Below are 20,445 nucleotides of genomic sequence, written 5' to 3' on the forward strand. Positions count from 1 at the left end.
TCGCTGATACCGATACTTTTTAATTGAAATGTCATTGAATAACTTTGTAATTTTGCCTTTAGTTTGTTGATTAGGATAATACACAGGACAAGTACTTTCACAAATAAACCTGTTTCTATTAACTAATTACAATATAAACTAATTTAATGGTACACAAATTAAATCATCCCCTTTTACAACACAACTGTTTTAGGAAAAATAGTCATTAGTGCAAAATAAGAAATAAGAAAAGGGAACAATGCACCAAAAATATACATATAACAATGCAAACAAACGCAACAGTGTAATAATAAATATGAAAACTGCTCAGAGGGAAATGTTGGCTCGCTCATTTTCCACCAAAGAAGTGGGTCTGCATCCCGTGTAACTATCTTCTCTTCCGAGTACCGACGTATTTCAATAACAGCATCAGCTCCAGCTGAGTGTCAAACTTTGTCCATGTCCAACCTTTTGCTACAGGTGGGGATGGAGAAGCTCCTGACGTGCACAGACTTGGAGCGAGGCTGTGTTCATGTGTGCATCGATACCGATACCGATACAATCGATATTTAGCCCTATTCCCTAGATCCCAAAGAGGAGGCACAAGGGACACCCACACAATATTAGGAGGGTGGTCGTAATGTTACGCCTGATCGATGTACAGAGAAGTTAAAAAAAAACAACAAAAAAACATTGATCATCTTGTTACAATGAAACTTTCTCCTGGGAAACTTTTGGTCTTGGCATCCGTGTGGGTGTCACTGAGACACTACCACCCACACGACAGCGACACTTTCTGATGTGATGCGTTCTGCCGCAAGACAAAGACTGTAGAGCATCTAGAGAGAGAAGGAAGAAAAAAAAAAGACAACCATCTCAAGGTGTGGAATCATCGGCCTCCAGATCCCATGCTAGTTATCTTCAGTGTGTGATAGAACGAGACCGATCCACAGGACGTCCTCAGAAGGCCCATGTCCACTCAACGATGACCCAGAACAAGGCACGGGGGAGACCCACACAGTATCAGGGAGGTAGATGTAGACATTGAAACAGTTTCTACTTGACATGGTCTTTCTTTCTTTCTTTCCTTCTTTCCCGCTCATCCACAAACCTCAGTCTGTGAATAAATTTGTCAAACTCCCATGAGGTCCGCTGGTTATTTTTAGATGCCCAGACGAGCACGGTGGAGGAGACAGAAAGAGAAATGAAGACATCAAAGCTCCAGAGCCGGTTAAGTGAGGCTGTTAAGTGTCACTTTCTGTTTTGTTAAAATTTGACAACTCTGAAGAAAGAGAAACTAGTTTGTTTCCACCTCAACAGCAGCAGATATATTTGGCAACACGTCCATCGTCAACGTTGTGAATTAAACCTTTGATAATAATAATAAAATAAAAAAAAAAAAAATGCATCTGTGTGAACTTTAACTGACTTCATGCAGTCGTCTTTACACGTCAGTTGAAAAAAGGTCGAGCGTCATCGGTTTGCGGACTGCATCGATCGGCTCAGCAAAGCGAAACTAAATTCTGGGTTTGTGACTTGGAGCGGAAGGAACGAACGGACTCGCCGGTGGAACGGCTTAATGAACACAAGCTGAAGTCGCAGGTAAGAAAAGGAGGATTTTATTGTATATCATCTATATACACTTCTGAACTAATTCTGAAAAGATCTGCACAATATTATTTTTGAAATCTTGAAGTATTACCTATGAACAGGATGTCTGATGGTCATATACCCATGGCAACAAACCAAACATGGACAGGAGTGTTTTTGACAATTGTGGTTCAACCGGCAGCCGCCTCCCCCCCATTCCTCCCCCACTCCGCCTCCACGCTCTGCCTGCTTGAACCTCTACCCATGTTAACAGTAGCAGCAACATTTCTGGGGTACACAGCCAAACCTGAACAAAAATAAACAAACAAAAAAAAAAAAAAAAAAAGAAATATGGGAACGACATGTAGGAATCAGCAAATACATGTCTTCGGTTCATTTACCTCAGTGCAGAGGAGCCAGTGTTTGAGACAGCATGCAGAAATGGATACTAACATGACACATGGATTCTGGCGTAACTAACATGAACTATAACGCCCCTGTGGACATAACAGTGCAGAGCCCGATGGTGACGAAGGTCAGTGTAATACTTTCATAGTCTCAGAGCTGCGGACGCAGAATGAAAAAAAAACATGCAGTTTCACTTTACAGCATGTCAGTCCTTGAAGGTAAAAACTACATTTTACATGGAACCACACGTTCCCCTGTGTGTGCGTGTGCGCGCGCGTGTGTCAACTGTCACCAGTCGTCTGTAGTTCTGAATAAATAGCCAGTGGCAGTATCAGGATTTAAGGTTTACACGATGCTCCTAAAGTATTCCAGTGTCAATGAGAAAGAGATGTCACCCCAGAGGACAGATCTGCATCACTGAGCTCTTAAAAGAGCGCAACAAGCAAGTCCAACAATTACATATATGTATATATTTATATATATATTAAAAAAAAAACAAAAAAAAACACAGGAGTTGCAGCAAAAATGATCTGGGATCAGTAGTACCAACAAATTACCATGAGAGGAGCAAAGCGGAAAACAAATTCCAGCAGAGAGCACAGTCCGTTTCCTGGCACAGTTGGGAACCGTGCAGACTTCTGAAAGTACCTTCCAATTTAAAAAAAAAATAAAATCACTGTAAAAAGTCATATGTGGCATAAAAGGAAAAACAAACAAACAAAAAAAAAAGAATAAATCAACATAAGATGCAGGCTTTATATACAAATCATATGTACCCACCATCAGTAGTGTCTAATGTCAGAAAACAAAAACATCCATCATGATGTCTCTACACACACACACACACAAAACAAAAAAAAGGAAAAGAAGAAGAGCGTTTTATTTGCTTAGTGTGCACGATGTCATCGCCTGCCACCGTCGGGGTTATGGCTACGTTCATACTTCATACCGAGCGACTCACTAAATGAATGAATGAATGAATGAATGAATGAATATAATAACCCTTAAATCTCAGGGTGGAGATGAATTCATTCTCACCTTGCACGCTTTGTCACCTGTCATCTCACAGTGTTCATTAACATCAAATAAAAACTATGAACAAATAAATAAAAAAAAAAAAAAGAAAAACAAACATCCCAAACATTATCCCTGCCACGTTTCAAACTTTTAACACCGGGACTGGACCACATCCGTCAGCGTGACAACCTGCAAGGTCTCACGCGCGACGCGGAAGCTACAGTTGAGTGCAACTAATTTCTGTTCGGAGGAGTTTCAAGTCGAGGGTTTTTAAAACAAAAAAAGGTTAAAACGAAAGAAGCACAAAAAATCCGGCTGTTCATGCTTAATTATCGAACGTCCAGTTACTGATTGAGTCTAAAGGAACTACAGCTTCTACAAACATGCCAGTAGTCCAGACACCTTTAACACACACGCGACTAGAAACAGTGCTTCAGCCTCTCCTCTCCCCTCCTCCTCCTCCCCTCCCACACATACAGCGACACAATGTGGACGTCTTCAACCTAAAACCAACAACATGCTTGGATGGGTTTAGTCCGTAGTGGGACAATTTCAGAGGAGGAGAGAAAAAAAAAAAGAAAAAGAAAAAAAAACATCAAACAAAAAAATGTCCTGTCACTGTACAATAGTTAGAATTCCTGCCATGGGAAATGAAAACAAAAATAGTGTTGATGGTATTAACAGTGGTGGTGCTGTAGTGTTGTGGCCCGTGGAGAAGGGGGGAGGGGGGTCGAAGGGGAACGGGGGGGGGTGGAGACACGAAGGACGAAAGGGAGGCCCGGGGTGGGGGAGTCGGGGGGAGGGGGAGGAGGAAGGGAGAGGGGTGATTCTCAGTAGTTTTGGCTAAAAAGGTGAGGTAGGCCTTGTCACAACTTGGAGTGTGGCTTTAAAACTGGCAGGGTTTTCTTTTGCAGTCTGTCTTTAGTGTTTGTTTCCTATGGGAGTGTGGTCTGGTTGTGCGTCTCCAGCGCGGCATTCGTTTTATTTTTTTTTTAATCATTTTGTTTTCTCTAAACGCCGCCTGGTCGCTCACATCTTGACGTCCTCCTCCACGCTGAGCTGAGACAGTGTCTTCTTGATGCGCAGAGCCGTCAGCCTGGCCGCTCCGTTGGCGTACCAGCACTCCCTCATGATCTTCCCCATCACGCGAAGAGACTGCCGAGGAAACGACGGTTAGATTGACACAACGTGACTCCCGAGACTTTCTACGGCACACTGCGTGTATGAAAGAGTGGAAATACCTCGTAGCTCTGCCACCAGTTGGGCACGTTGGGCCTCAGCTTCTGGTCACACACCACCTTCCTCATCTCCTCTATGGAGGGGTCAGAGGGCACCAGGTCGTAGTAGGGCAGCTGGTACTCCTCATGGATGCCTGCAGCACAGAAAAGGAGAAGAGCTCTCAAGTCTCCGCGTTTGTCGGCGTTTTCCGGGGTTGTGAAAATGATCGGCCGCCGCCTCTGATCTTTACCTCCTGCATTGCAGCGGCGAGCGATCTCCCAGTACACCAGACCCAGCGCGTAAATATCAGCACATTTGAAGGAGTCAAAGTGTTTCATGTTGATGGTTTCGTCCAGGACTTCTGGAGCCATATACCTGGAAGACACATCGGGCAAATGGTTGGTTTTTACAGGAGACCTCGAAGGAGAAGATCTTTTCTGACTTTTAAAGGACCCGTTTATCTGGGAGCAAACAGCACTCAAACAGAAGGAAATTATCCTAAACAAGCTACGCTCAAAATCTGACTTTCTGAATGCAGTCCTTGTCCCAGTTTACATGCAACGGAGAAAATCGAATAACTGACCACACTAGGTGGCGATACGTGTCTTTTCAGCAGGTTAAAACGGCCGTCGTTCTGACTGACCTATCAAGTCATACAACAAACAACGGGAGTCGTTCACTTATGGTGCAGATAAGATGATGCTATCCTCAGGTGGTTCTTCTACCAGCTCCGTTTACCTTCTTCTTCTGTGACCAGTTTTCTCGGATGTTTTTGTTCCCGGGGTCATAGTCCGATTAAGACGTATACATGCCGGAGAAAATTGATTTCCACACACATTATCTGGGTGTCTTAATCGGAGAAGGTGAATTTTAGCTTTTAGAGAAACATGTTTACATGCGCTTAACTTGTCCGGTTAAAGTTGGATTAAGGCAGTAATTCATTTTTTAAAGATTTCTTTTCACGTGCATGTAAATGTACCGAATGTACCGAGTGTCGTCGTTAGGCGCCGTTTTCAGATCAAGGCAAGCAGCTGCTGGTGGGAATGAGCAGCAGGACAGCGGTGAAAGAGGGACCTTTTACTCCAGCGACCAGGTTCATTACAGCACTTAGAATTCCTTGACGCCAACTACCTACAGGGGAGCCCCTGGAGAACTACATACCTTGAACAGTTTTTCTTACCCCTGTGTGCATCCACACCACTAATAGACTGAGGTTACATAATAGCCAGCTGGTGGTTTGTTCAGCAGCCTGATTCTCTGCGAAATGCAACAATGTCGCCCGTGTAGAAGCTTGATAGCATCTGGAATTCAAGGTTGGTTCAGTTTAAAAGCTGAATTTGATTGAGAGCGTCTGTTGAAATTCTCTCTCAAGTGTCTGTCACCGTGTCTGACTCAGTCATCCAAGACTTTAGATATTAAAAAAAAAAAAAAAAAACAAGGCTGAAACTAAGGCAACTGGACTTGTTTAGTTTTAGTAACATCTGTGGGGGTATTTACAAGTACGCGCTAAACTGAAAACAAATATCTAAGAATTCCAAGCGTTTCCCGATGTGTGGAATTTAAAAGAAAAATCAAATTGATCATAATTTCAATTATGTATGTTTTATAATGTCCTCTTCTCATATCACATCTCACAGACTGCACAACAAGATCGATTCACGCGTGAGTGAGAGCCAAACCACAACAGATATGAGCCGCACAAAAGTAAGGTCAAGCGCACAATGTGCCAACTACAAGTAAAACATTGTGGAAATACCAAAACTATCTGGAGCCAATGACCAAATCTCTTTCACAACTAAGTAAAAACCTATGAATACATAAAATCCTAATGGGATCTGGGGAATCGGAATTCAACCGATTCAAGAAATCAGACTTAACTATGAAAAAGTTCCTCTGCCCTTAAAGATCCTTATGCTATAGGACAATATGATTCACTCGTGTTCCAGACTTTTCCACATTATTTGATGACTGTAAGAAAAATAAATAATGTTTTCCAGACCTTGAAAGAAACATCCCCAGTGTGCTGTATCCATTTATGCTCTGATGAGTATGGAAACATTTACCTCTTAGTGCCTACGCGCTGGTTCGGTGCTATATCGATTGTGTCTGTGATGGACTCGTGGCGGACTGCCAGGCCGAGGTCAGCTATAGCACACATGCCATTCTTCTTCACCAGGATATTTTTGGACTTGAGGTCACGGTGAGCAATGCCAGGCTTACCTGCGGGACAACAAACGACACGTCAGTACATTTGACGCGGGGAGCCATCCTGCTGTTATTTTACATGACGGTCCGTCTCACCCTGAGTGCCGAGGATCTCCATGTGTAGGTGAGCCAGGCCGCTGGCGGCGGACAGGGCCAGTTTGATCATGCCCTCGATGGTGACCGAGTAGCGGTTCAGGTAGTCGAAGAGAGAGCCGTGCTCATGATAGTCTGACACCAGCCAGAGCTGAGTCCACGTGCCGTTGTCTGAAATAGAATAAAAAGGAGAATTTCGTGATTAATGAAATATTAAAGCAATATTCAGCTGCGTTAAAATAGAATTTCTGAACACGAAAACGATAGTTCCTTTGTATTTTCACTATTCTTATAACAGCTCAACGCCGCCTTAATTCTATGTTTTAGATTAATGAGAGAAAAATGCGAATGCCTTCCACACCTTTATTGTCCGCTGCAATGAAGCCTAGGATGTTTTCGTGCCGTAGCATGATTGTCTGGTAGATTTCAGCCTCTCTGAACCAGGAGCGCTCCTCTCTCGACGAGAAGATCTTCACCGCCACGTCTCCTCCCCTCCACTTCCCTCGCCACACCTCACCGAAACGACCCTTTCCTATTATTTCCTGCAGCACAATGGTCCTGGCCACTGTCCTCTGCACAAACAGGGGCAAACCTGCAGGGGGCAGCAGAAACACAAAAGGATTAGCCGAGTGGAGCTGCTGAATTTAAAACATAAGATGGTGGAAGTCAGCGTCATTACAGCTAAATAGTCATTTATTTAGGTATCGTTTTCTTTTCCTGGTACTGACCGGAGCCTGATCCCGAGGTGGACATGTCATAGATGAGGTCCTGCAGGGTCTTGTCCTTGGCCAAGTACAAATGCTCACAGGAGGGGTCCTCCACCTCCAGCCTTTGTCTGTGGCTGTAAGCCCTCTGGTGATACTGGAACAGGAACACGCCAACCATCAGCAACACGCAGAGCAGGAACACGGGCCCCGCGATCACCGCCACCAGCTCCACGGGTCCCCAGCTGTTTCCAGTGCCTGACCAGTTTCCCCCTTTTGTCGGTACTAAAAAGGGCAAAGAAACACAGGTGATCAATGTCAAATCAACTAAACCGGCAGAGCTCCGATCGCGCGGAAACCGTCTCACCTGGGACTTTTAGGTCGATACTGTTGCAATAGTCTACATAGCAGCAGTGAGTGTTGAGGTAGCCTTCAGCACTCAGACAGAAGAAGGGCTGTCCAGGGGGTTGCAGCTTCTCCTGGGGTATACAGATGCGTACGTGTTGCAACTTCTCCTCGTTGTAGTAAGTGGAGGCCATGCAGGCGCCATCTGTCTCGCACTCGAAGCCCGTGTCACAGATTGTGCAGTTACAACGTAAAGCTGCGGGAAAAGACGGAGAGCTGAGTAAATAACAATTTATCAGATAAAACCAAAAGGTTAAAAAAAAAAAAAAAAGTCACCTGGGTAACTTCTCTATTTTACCCAGCAGGGGGCAAGCTTACACCACAGATCCAACACAAAATGTAAAGCGTGTCCCATTCAACTGTAGGCATTTTATAACGTGAGGACACGGGTCTCAGAGTTCAGGCATAAGCAGCCAGACGGCCCTGAAATCAGATACTTCACTGCAGATGAACCCAAACACGCAGGGTGGAGACAGACCTGCCCGGTGGGACAGACAAAGTGAAACCCAACAAGGGGAGAGGGCTCCTGCCAAATCCCCAATGCAGCATTCTGCTCCGTTCCTCCCCTCTGTCTTTCTCACACTTAACACGGTGAGCCGCTGCCGCTGTTTAAGCTAATGAGACAGGAGTTTTATTAAACACAGCACACTCCTGCGCAGGGACCTATTAAAGGTGACACAATGGAACTCCTGCCGCCTCCATAATAAAAAGCACGACGGTTCATCCGCACACTCGAATGAGGTCAGCGGCAGAGAGTCCGCACAAATCTACCACATCTAAACCAGAACCAGAGATGGTTGGGCAACCCAGAGAGCAAGAAACTGCAAACTGATTAGATTTGGAGCGAAATGTGATTTTGAGTCATAGCACACATGCTTCTCATTTAGAGTAAGGTCGGCACAAAAGGCTTCTTCTGAAGGTTTTCTACTGCCACAGCGCACAGCAGGACCGGGCATAGTTAGGAGGTTGTGTGGGACTACTTTTTTTTTTTTTTTTTTTTTTTTACATGGGTAAAAAGCACAAATGAAAAAATGAGGGCTGTAAAGAGAGTAAGAGCTGCTCCTTGCCTTGGTTGAAATAAAGGCTGGACCACTCAAGTCTAATCACTGTGGAATTAGTGAAGAACACTGTAGCAAAAACAACATGGGAGGCAACACAAAGACGGGAAGAATTTCAATCCTTATTCATTTTCTCAGGAAAAAAAAAAAAAAAAAAAAACTCAGCCTTGGACTACTGACAAAGCCTGGCCCTAAGAAAAGAAAAGGTTTTAAGAGTGGCAAGACTCCACTAATCCTCTGTCTTGTACGAAGGGCTTCTTTGACCAGATGAGCTCACTGATCTCCCACATGTGAAGCACCTCGGGTGTCAGCAGTTTAAAGAATGAGTTTACATCCGCTGTGGCGTCGTTCACTGCTGCTGTTTGGAGTAAAAAAAAATATTTCTAATGACTGATAACTGTGATTGCACCATCGGCGCGTAACATCCCAGTGGCCAAAACCACAAAAAGTGGTGTCATAGCAGCGGTTTCCATGTGTGGGAGCATATTTTGCATGTAGCGTGTTCTCTGATGTGCCTATGCTTGTTCAGAGGTAACTGGAAGTGTGGAAACACTTGAAGCAGGGTTTCAGTAATATCCTCGTGTGTTTTGCGTGTCTGTGTGTGAGTGTCTTGTTCTCTGGGAGGTGAGTGGGAAAGTGGCAGGAACTGTGGGCCAGAGTGTGTCCAAATTCACTAAAGTTCGCATGCAGATGGAATTTCCTGCAGATTACACAGAGGTGAAGACGCCTGGGCCCGACGGAGGGAGAAAAACAAGCCGTGTGCCACATCACACTAATATGCAACATTAATGGAGGAAATGGTTGCGCTAAATAAAACTCATGAGGGGTAAGAGCTTTAAAAACTGGACGACACTCCATTTTCCACCTACTTGAACCCCTCCTCCTCCGCCGTAGTCCGGGCGGCGCAGTCGTTTTAAGTGAAACACAATCTCAAATCAGCCCTTTAGATCAATTCACCCTAAAAGCAAAAGCAGCATTAAACTAAAAGTTTATCTCTTTCAACCTGTAATCTTTTACGCGCTTTATTTTTCCTTCGCTAAAACCTGATGAAAGAGCTCCTATGGCAAACGCTGCGCAAGAAATTAACAGCAGCGATCTGATAAGAACACCATGATCTGAAACGAACAGGCGCATCCATCATGGAGACCGTCGTGTGTGTGTGTGTGGTAAGACAGATGGTGTGCAGACATACAGACAGAAGCTCAGGAAGGAAACCAAACATGGATGGAAAAAAAAAAAAAAAAAAAAACACACACACACACACACACACACACACACACACACACACATTCGCTTCTCTAGGCTGCCATGGATGGTTTGTGGTCTACCAAGTACCGAGTGTTTGGTTTGTGGCAAATCTCCCCTTTCATTTAGGACTAGTTTGCTACCATACCATGTGTAGCCTGCTTGCACACAAACAAGCAAAAACACTGCGGGTGGGCCAGCGCGGAGAAAATCCATGACAGGATGCATCATTTTTTTAAACCGATAGTCATTGTAGCTGCTCGTAGGTAAAACGATCTGATGGGGAATGCTTTGTTTCGGACTAATCTTGTTACTTAAAAGCCTGAGAAATTAAACTCATTCATCACGTTCAAGCGAGAATCCTGTAAACCATTGATTTGCAACGTTGCCCCTTACAATTTAATACACGCGGAGATATTAAGGGATCCCTCCACGGAAAACTATCTACTGGCTGACAGATGACTGTGACACTAGAGTGTATATCAACATTTCACCCAGCCCCAAACAAAACCCTCACGGAGGATGGCACAATGTGCAAACTGAAACCTCGCAAACAAAATGTAAACTCGACATGAATGTTGTGCAAGACAGGAGAAGAGGGGGGGGGGGTTGGCTCTGGTACGTAACTAAATCAAGCCAGAACCCGTGGGCCACCAGAATTTACCCCACATGCCGTGTTGTTTGCACAGTGCTTTGCATATCTCACTGGATTCGGAGCAAAAGTGTTACAAAGCTAAACTCGAAGGGATAATATCAAGCCTGAATACACATGGATCTGAGTGCGTGCGGTTTTTGCGTGAACTCTGCTCTTGTATCCACATAATTGGTGGTCTTTACACTGGTCCTTTGTGTGGAGATTAAGGCGACATGAGGAGGGATTGGGCTGCCCCTTACACGAACAAAGAGCAGGGCTGGGGGGGGGGGGGGGGGACTTCTGCGTGGAGCAGCGTGGGGGGATGGGTTGAGAGAAGCAGGGGGGGACAGACCGGGGTTACCAGCAAGCAACAACTCCGATGTTTTGGGGGGGCTGCTCGAGGCCAGACAGGATGGGGGCTGGTTTCCATTTGGGCCGGACAATGCGGAGGGGGAGGGGGAGGGCGGGGGGGGGTAACAGGCAGGACACACAGGGGCCCCCCAGCTGCGAATGAGGTCTGCCCAAGTGACCAGCTGCGACTGTCATTAAAACCCCAGTCTAGACTTTGACTTACAGGAGGGAGCAGTGGAGGAAAAACAGGGGGATCGAGAGCAGAGCACAAAAGTGAAGGAGAAAAAAAAAAAAAAAAAAAAAGAGCTGCGACTACGCAGAGTTCCTATCATTCCGTTCGTGTCGAGACAGGAAATGGCAGACACAGCGAGGAAGGGATTAATAAAACATTGTTGCCATAAACAGCGCCGCCTTAACACGGACCCAGCTAAAACCACAGCGTAGTCCCACTCCAAACAGATTTACCCATTAACCTTGATGACAGTCTCCCGTGTATACACTTGTTGTTCCGAACTACTCGCATGAAACAATTCTGTCAAAACAGAGGCGAGAGCGGGTGGGAACGCTTGTAAAGTCGCCGGGAGAAAACAGCGGCCAAGAGCGCCCTGGCGTACGGCGGCGGGCTACACGAACGCAGCGGGTTTCACGGGGGCCGAGGAGGCAGACGGAAACAGTCGGAGCGTGCGTGCGTGCGTGCGAAGGAGAGCACCATTACCAAAATGCACTGGCTGAAATTAGATCCATACAGATACCAGACTGAGAGCTGATCAAGACAAGCAGACGCCACCAGACAGTGTGAGCACGACACACACACACAAACACACACACACACACACACACAGACGGGCCAGCGCGCACACGCACACACCACAACTGTGTCCTAATCAATGCTAGGGGAAGGAGGAAAGTCATTACCTTTGTCTGCATCTCAGGGTCAGATTACTGATCTGATTCTAAAGTGAAGTCTCAGGGGCAGAGGCTGCTTCTACTATCTCTACCAACCACCACCCTCCAGGCTACATCCCATCCTGTCTGTCTGTCTGTCTGTCCGTCCGTCTGCTGTCCTGGACAAGTTCAAAGCCAGACAACTGATCACTTTAAGTAGTAGTAGTAGTAGTCGTCCGTGCATCTGCCTTCTCACTTGAGCTTAAAGCCCGTGTAGCGTAGCAGTAAAAACATTTCGACCAGTTCCAGCGCAATGGTTTGATAGAGACCAGTAATCTACCTGTGACAGGTTTGTATCGTTTCTACCTTAAGATCAAAAAGACAACGTGCGTCGCCAGCATTTCACTTTCCCTTTGGCTTTTTGGTAAATAAAAGGGGAGTTTTCATAGGAAAAAAAAATAAAAAATCCTGAAACGAATGCATCATTTTTTCTTTAATACAGCAATCACGTTTTTACTAAATAACTTGAAATGTTTGTGGTCTAAATTACCACAGGAGATTAAAAAAAAATGTATTTCACACCACCAAGTTACAAATTAGAACATCCATTATGTTATATTGTTGAATGTGGAAAAGCAAACAAAAAGATTGCCATGACTCCGAAGCAAATAGTCCGGCCGTAATGCGGTGGTGATGTGGGAAACGAACAGGGATTTGCCACAGGGTTCGGCCATATTACTACTGAAACTACACGCTCTTAATTAAATTACTCCCAACTTCATATATTTTCTGGCAAGGTGAAACACACTCGGGCACAGGCTTAAACTGTGTTTCAAGAACAAACTCACACTATATTCCCCAAGCAACTGCCTTATTACCAACATCTCTGCACTGGTATCGCACTAATCACAGCCAATCATTGTCAAGGAAGTTTTGGAGAAAACTTGACAAGTAGATTGCACACCTTCCAGCAGGTCTAATCTAAATTCCAACAGGGGCAAGACAAAAAAAACAAATCACACACTTCTACAAAGGAGACGTGTAATGGAGGCCGGGTGTCAGGTTCTGCCCTATAGACAGGAACTCGCATAGCTACCGAGTTCGTCTGGGTGTGCTGTGACAATAACAATCACCTTCGTGTACATTTGAGATATGGCGCAGAAACAAAGGTTCGTCTTCTCACCAGCGCGTACGACGTATAAAGCCCTTAAACAAATGAGTTCAGAGAAAATGAAATGCACAGACAAGTGGGCAGACTCTGAGGTGGTAACAATCCCTTATGGCCTAACATCAGTAATGGTGGAGCTGGGTCAGTCAGAGGCTATGCTGTCTGCTGTAGCAATTAGGACTCTGTGCCTCCGGGCCAACGGAGGTCATTAACAACAGTGGCCATTATCGAGGGAAAACTAGACCACCCCAGACCCGACCTGACCCTGACTGGCTCTGTGCCACATTACAGAAACTGTTGGTAAACACATGTTGAGGAGGAGGAGGAGGAGGAGGAGGAGGTTGTCGTCTGTGTGCTAGTAAGCAAACCTGAAATTTCATCCAGAAGACGTGTTGCAACTTCATAATTTAGGTGCGGGGACACGGTTGACAAACCGCCCCCCTCCCTCGCCGATCAAGAACAGGCCTCGACAGCTGCCACAAAGAACAGCAACTTTCTCCTTTTTAAGATTAAGGCATTAAGAAATACAAATGTCATTTTCCCCTTCCCTGTCCAAACTCTCTTTACAACGCACACCTTTGAACCCAATAAATTTCTCTGTACATTCCCTTGGCTCTGATCTAACAAGCAGGTGCATACATGTCCCGATCCCGACTAGCTCATGCTTCCACTACCTGAACTCCCTCACATCAAAAAATCTGACGATAAACAGCACCTGCATCCGAGTTTAGTTCCACGCAGACGCTTCCCAGTAGAAGCCCGAAAGGAGTCTCCAGTCACCTTGTGTTTGATTTACGCAAAAGGCGCATCAGAGAGGGACGAGGCGGCGAATGGGGCTGCTGATATCATGTGCAAGGGCCACTAAAAGTGAGTTCAGAGTTCAGGAGATAGCAGGAGCTCGTCTAACCGAAGGCCCCACTTCAACCTAGAGATGAGAAACGCTCCCGACATGAAGCTTTATTTGGCACCCTGGTGGCGGTGGGTAAATGAAAGCAGAAGTGGGACCACAGATAACAAAGTAAAGATTAAATCCCGACAAAGCAGCAGGCCTTTATGTGAGGGAGATAGAGAAAATGGCGAGAGAAAGGGAGGGACGCGCCCTACCTCACGGCAGTGTGGTTGACATTGCCCATATCGCATTGCCACAGCGTTCAATTCACCCAGGCCGGCTGCGTCACGCAAGCATGTAATGCCCATAACACCAGTATCTTCTAATCCGCATGAAGCCAACAACACGTGACAGATTCATCAAACCTGCTGTGAGTAAAAGCATTTACTCACAAAAACACACACACTCGCACAGGCTTGGAATCTGCTCTGGCGCGGCAACTTTCTGGTTTGTCTGGTTCCAGCCTTTGCATGTTGGAATCCATTATACGGTGCGAAGCCATGGCTCGGTTACAGGCTTGTGGGGGCCCCTTTGTACAACAGGGACCCTGCCAGCTGGACAAACCCATCGCCGCCATACATGTCTGCTCCGGGCCACAGACGCGTCACCGTCCCCCTCACACATCACTGTCAACGTTGGAGTAACCCAGTCAGACAAACTGGCCACTCCGGTGCGAAAATCCCCCCCCCCCCCCCACAACATGTGAACTCATCCACCTTATCTCATCTACGCGGGGGAGGAATAATTTTATAGTTCTTGGAACGGGTGACTCAACTGTTTAAAGCTAAACATACGCTTCAAAAGACGACAACGCGGTCAGGATATTTATTCTGGCACCAGAAGGTGAATTCTGTTTTTTATTATTATTACCAGGTTCATGTGCTGGCTGGCGAGCCAAAAAAAACATGTCTGCAAACGCACAGACCTGAGCAGGAGCAGAAATTTCGTTTTTTTTTTTTTTTTTTTTTTTATGGATAAGCAATCAAGCACGATTGAGTGTCACCTACGAAATCACTGGTGTCAAACATACAGCCCGCGGGCCAACGGAAGCCCGTCAAGAGGGTGTAATCCGGTCCGCGGTTTTGGATTTGTCAAATCAAATTGCAAAAATTACACCGAGGACATTAACCGCAGTTCTTACAAGAAAAGTAACCACTATGACAAGATTTCACATTTTAACGGGAGTTGTGAGACCGAGACCTACGTCTTTTTCTTAAATGTCCAGTGGTTCATAAATGTTTTATAATAGTGCAGTTTTTCTTTAATGTAAACATTTAGATAGTGCATTTCTTTTCACTAAAACAGAGGGAAACATATGGAGCGGACGATATTTCTAGGTTAATATTGTGTTCCTGGTTTCGTGGCCCCCTTGTGATCAAATTAGCCGAACGTGGCCCCTGAACTAAAAATGAGTCTGACACCCCTGTATTAAAACAGTAATGTAAAGCTGGAGTGATTCGGAGCCAGGTGTGAGCAGACATGCTGCAGAGGTTTCATGCAGACCGTGGGGCAGCAGATGGGGGAGAACCAGACTGAATCAGTCCCATAACTGGCGCCTCAAAAGACCCCACTTGCCACATTTCCATTACAATGAACCCAGACTTCAACTCTGACTTCTTGTCTGGGACGGCTGAATGTACGGCTGTTGTCACCCTATGCCAGCATTCACTTTCTGCTGGAGGCCACTAAGGAGCCTTTTCACTCCTTACAAACGGACACCGATGGCAAGAGCTGCCAGTGTTTACCCTCGAAAACACATTTCATGCACAAAGTAGGTTAGGCCTCCATTCAGAGGCTCCTTTCTTTCCCTCTCCAGCGTGGATCCCAGTCCTCCCAACACGTGACGGAACCGTAATTGACCGCACTGCTTTATTTTTAAATTATTATTATTATTATTATTATTATTTAGCGTTCATTACACGGTGTCTTTTTTCAAAGCGACACGAGAGATGAGCAGTCACACGAGAGGTTGTTTTGTAAATATGTTAGCAACAACACATCGTCGAGGTTAACTTCGGACTCAATAACACAATGTAGATTAACAATTAGTCGCCTGGTATGTTCGCGATAAACCGTAAAATGGTTTTTATAATCGTCTCGTAGCCGTCAAACAAAGCGTAATTATTCAACTTTAAGCAGTTACACGGAAAACCGTAGCTGGCGACTCGACACCAACGGCACCTCCATGTTGTTGTTGTGGTTTAGCTACTTGTTCCGTGTTCAACGGCGACTCGTTGGATGTTATTTTCGGGAGCGATAACAATAATAATACTATTAATTGACAATAAACTAATAAACGGCGTCTGGCTTTTGGTTTTTTTGGATACGGCAGCGGCGGTTTTTGAGGTCAACGCTAGCTACACACGGCTAGCCAAATCCCCGACATACACAGCGCCATGACGATTAGCGACAACAGGCGATGCCCAGTCCAGGAAAAACACGTCGAGACAAAAGCAGGAGAGGTGCGAGGATGAAACTCACCGCTACCGACGGCCGCCAGCCCGAGGAGCAGGGCGAGCAGCGTGGGGGCAATTTGTTTTAGAGCCATTTCTTCCAAATTCCCATCTCTCCGCGTTGAAATGCGTCCGAAGTGTGTCGTTTATCAACACGGGCAGACCTGAAGCGCAACCACAGACCGACCGCACATATACACACAGACACACACACACACACAGATACACCACACCGCCAGATACGAACGAGCCAGCCAGCCAGCCAGCCCGGGGAGTGACGTCTTTAAAGGGGGTGTGTGTGTCCGCGTTTAAAGGGGAGGGCCGCACCTCACCCCCCTTCTCCTCCTCCTCCCCCCTGCCACCGAGGTCAGGGCTGTGTGTGTGGTAAATAAAATATCCCCCTCCTCATCCTCCCCCAGGATGTAGTTTTACATGTCATAATGCATTGTTTTATTAGTTTCTATTAGTTAGCACAGCCCGCTGACTGTTTATTTAAATGCAGTTTAACAACGCAACAAACATCCTCCGCAACTTGAAGGTAAGAATTAGTGCAGGACTTTTATGTTATAATGAATTAATTTTCACTTGTGAAACCTGGCGAGTGAGTGTGCATCTCAAGCGCGTGCTTTACAATTACTTTCCACGTTGTCTGTCTGTAGCTGTAAGCACCCACAACATCTGATGCAGAGAGGTGCTAAGGTAAGGACCTTCGTGCAAATGGGTAATGCCAGTTTATTAGGAACATAAGTGAAAAATAATGGGTTCAAATATAAGAGTCCTGTGCTAAATCTTAGCTCCCATGAGTGTTTATACTGTTTAAGCAGCATCAGAAAGGTGGCAATTCACGTGGATGATCATTTTGAAGAGGACGTCGTTTTCAGTTACTGTTTTATTTCTATTTTATTTCCATTTCTGTTATTTGGCGTCTGGCTACAATGGGTTAAGGTTATTAAAATAACAGAAACCACTTAGTGTTTAATTCAATCCAGTTTAACAGCACCACAAACTGCATCCTCCAAAGTGATCGTACAGTTGAATTACTACCCTCCATATGCTGAACACCACAACTTGAAGCTATGATTTAGTGCAGGACTTTTATGTTATAATGCATTTCTTTTCTCTAATGTACCTAATGAACTGGCAAGTGAGAGTATACACGATTAATTCATGAGAATTTTGTCATGTCGTCATAAAGATATTTTATTGCTGATAAACCCTGATTGGTTGAGGTGTATTTTCCACAATTTTACGTTTATGTTTATTAAATTCTAATCTTGATTAGTCACGATGGAGTTAAACCCATAAACGTCTGGATGCAGAAAGAGCTTTTGTCATTTTAGCTGTTTACTGAACTATATTGAATTTGTTTATATTAAATATGGACTTTAAGTGCCAACTCTCAGCTCTCATAAGTGATTGGACAAGTTAACTTAAGCATAAATGTTTATTTTTAATATTTTTTGACAGGCTGAAGTCAAAGGATTCACTCCTTTTTCTGTGGCCTTTTCCCAGGTCTCTTAGCTGGTGTTTATTATTTGTTCATTTTTTGTCCTCAGCAAGTTAAATGCATGCTTGATCAGCCACTGCATAATATTATTATTTTTTAAATTCGTCTGAATCTGAGCAGACAGTTGCACATTTCCAAAGTTATCTGCCTGCTTTTGTCGTCTGAGACGTCATCAGTAAACACTACAGCCATTACACTGCCTCCGCAATGATGTTAAATGTCGTATGCTCCAGATCGTGAGCAGAAAAGGGTAAAATGAAGACGATGTTAAGGCAGAAAAACAATGTGATGGCATCACTATTGTTGTTCCTTTGAAACACATATGTGTAATTTTATTACCTTAAATTATTTTACTGCAAAAACAACACCGCAGAAAACATGATTTCTTATGTTTACTATTCTTTATAGGTCTAAACCTCTAGGGTAATTTCAGTCTTTGTAAGTGTTTTTGCATTTTGTTTGAGGTTATTGTTTAATAGTGGGTTTGTGAAAGGTTTAGTTGAAAGAAAATGTTCAGAGTCTAAATAACCATCCTCCATTGTTATTAATTGTCACTACACTAAAACCCTGTCTATCTTTGTGACGTTAAAGATGGTGACTACACCGTCACTTCGCTTTTAAGGCTCATAATGAAAAGAAAAATATGATGAAGACATCCTTGCTACTAAGGAAAACCAACAAATTATGAATTATTCTCTACCATGCTGATTTAGTTTCTATGACAACACAATGTTTTTTTTTGGTTTCCCGATGGTTATGTCAGACCAAACGGGTTTCAGTGGTTCCTGGGCATGAAACAATCGGCCGCAGAATGAAGTTGTATGTTGCATCAGCGCTGGCCTCCAGGGTTCACTGGGTTCTGATGAATTAACTTATTGAGTTTATTACTCATAGCTTTACCTTTAGTGAGCAGAAATATATTCAGGGCACAGAATGGGTCCGAGCACTATAGCGCAAAGTGGAAAATAATGGGTTTTTTTGGAGGATAACTCAAAATTGAAGTGTATGAATTGTGAACGTAATCTGATGGCCGTTAACACATTGCGTGCGCAGGGATTTAATTATCTGAAATCCGCCATCATACTCCCACATAGCCCGTATTCAAAGTAGGCACACCGAGGTCAGGCATGACTCAGCCCTCTAATGCAAATAAAAGAGGAATACAATGCGACTGTGACAGAACATTAAATCCATTTTCTTATCATGGCTGAAGGTTAGGAGGTAGGTAGCAAGGGGGGGGGGGGGGGTCTTGAAACCCTCGTCCTTATGGATGCAGGCGTCTCTGGTCCGGCCTGCGTTTGTCCAAGTATAAATCACACGGTGACGGACACACATCCGTATTCAGTGTTTCTCTCACTGATATTGCAGCTGCGGGACACAGCAGCGGCCTGATCTATATCCATCTGCAGTCAGAGCATTTCATTTTTTATTTTTTTTCCCCCGTTTACCTCAGATCATGTATCGGCCACTGTTATCAGATTTATATAAAAGTTACATCCTCTTGCAGATTCTAGTGCGAGAGGGTGTAAAACAATCAGGGACCTAAAGATAGCAAAAGGTGTTTTGGTTCATCTCCATCCAGGTTTTTTTTTTTTTTTTCCCCTCCCAGCTTGGGGACCCAGCCTGTCTGTGCCCCACTAACACATTCATCTGCCTTCGACTGAGACTGAAGCTCAGGAGGAGGTGAGTCAGGCTGTAGCCAGGTGCATTTGGGACTTTATCTGTGTCTGCTTTTATCACCTGTCCTCCTGCTAGCACTCTCACTGATCTATCCCCGGGCCTAATTGTGTCTGCATAGTCTCCTCAGTGGCTTTATATCTGTCCATTATCGGGCCTGTCCAATTTATCTCCACATTTCTTCAGTGCATGTCGTCTGCTGTACTAATCCGGCTGTCTCTGGCGAGCCACTGGGAGTGAACCCACTGTGAAAAAACAATACACAGAGGAGGAGAACGGAGAGAGAAGTGAGATGGGCTGAAGCACATATAGACGGGGAGTTTGGCCTCTCGGATACTTTTAGGGTATTTTTAACCCCTGCGGCGTTAAAAATACCGCAGCCCTTCATCCGACTGACCAGACAGACGGGGCAGACTTTGAGGGAGTATTATCTCTTTGGAGTTTATTCAACAACCAGGCAGACAGACAACACACGCACACACATGCACATAAACAGATAAAGGAAGAGCAAGCATGACTGATACAGAAAGAAAACATCTGGCACGCAGATATTACATGAGGGGGACGGTGCTGATAACATTATTTTCTGGGCAACAGTCTTGAAGCGCTGCAGAGGTTTGAGCCGGTCTTGGTTCTCCATTTCAGCACTTTAAACTTGTTGCTGCCTCACATATTTGAACACAGTTTCTTACTGGGTCACCGGAGAAGCAAAACATGTTTTATTTTTTAAACAGGGTAGAGATGGAGGTAAATCTGACACCCAGTCTAGCCCTGCGTTGCTGTGTTTAAAACCAAATTGTTGTGCTCATGTTAAACATGGACAAAAATATTGTTGGGGTTCTGAGATGAGGATTATTTCTTTTTTTGCGTTTGTGTTATTTCTTTCTTTCATAAACAGGATTAGTGTAAAGGTGCATACTTTTTTATTTTCTATCTTTATAACTGACAGCATAAATATA

The 20,445-nt window shown here is 44.8% G+C and overlaps 1 protein-coding gene across 1 annotated transcript; it reads right to left on the reverse strand.

Annotated features, from left to right (window-relative positions):
- Positions 1-1,582: 1,582 nt before the first annotated feature.
- Positions 1,583-16,580, reverse strand: acvr1ba (activin A receptor type 1Ba). Its single transcript, XM_047605131.1, has 9 exons — positions 16,331-16,580; positions 7,582-7,815; positions 7,239-7,499; positions 6,872-7,102; positions 6,514-6,681; positions 6,276-6,432; positions 4,463-4,587; positions 4,236-4,366; positions 1,583-4,149 (listed from the first exon to the last, which is right to left on the reverse strand). The coding sequence occupies exons 1-9, from the start codon at positions 16,395-16,397 to the stop codon at positions 4,024-4,026; spliced, it is 1,500 nt and encodes a 499-aa protein (XP_047461087.1). The 5' UTR covers positions 16,398-16,580; the 3' UTR covers positions 1,583-4,023.
- Between the last annotated feature and the right edge of the window lie 3,865 nt (positions 16,581-20,445).

This window comes from Mugil cephalus, chromosome 1 (genome assembly GCF_022458985.1).
Source record: "Mugil cephalus isolate CIBA_MC_2020 chromosome 1, CIBA_Mcephalus_1.1, whole genome shotgun sequence".
Taxonomy (NCBI): domain Eukaryota; kingdom Metazoa; phylum Chordata; class Actinopteri; order Mugiliformes; family Mugilidae; genus Mugil; species Mugil cephalus.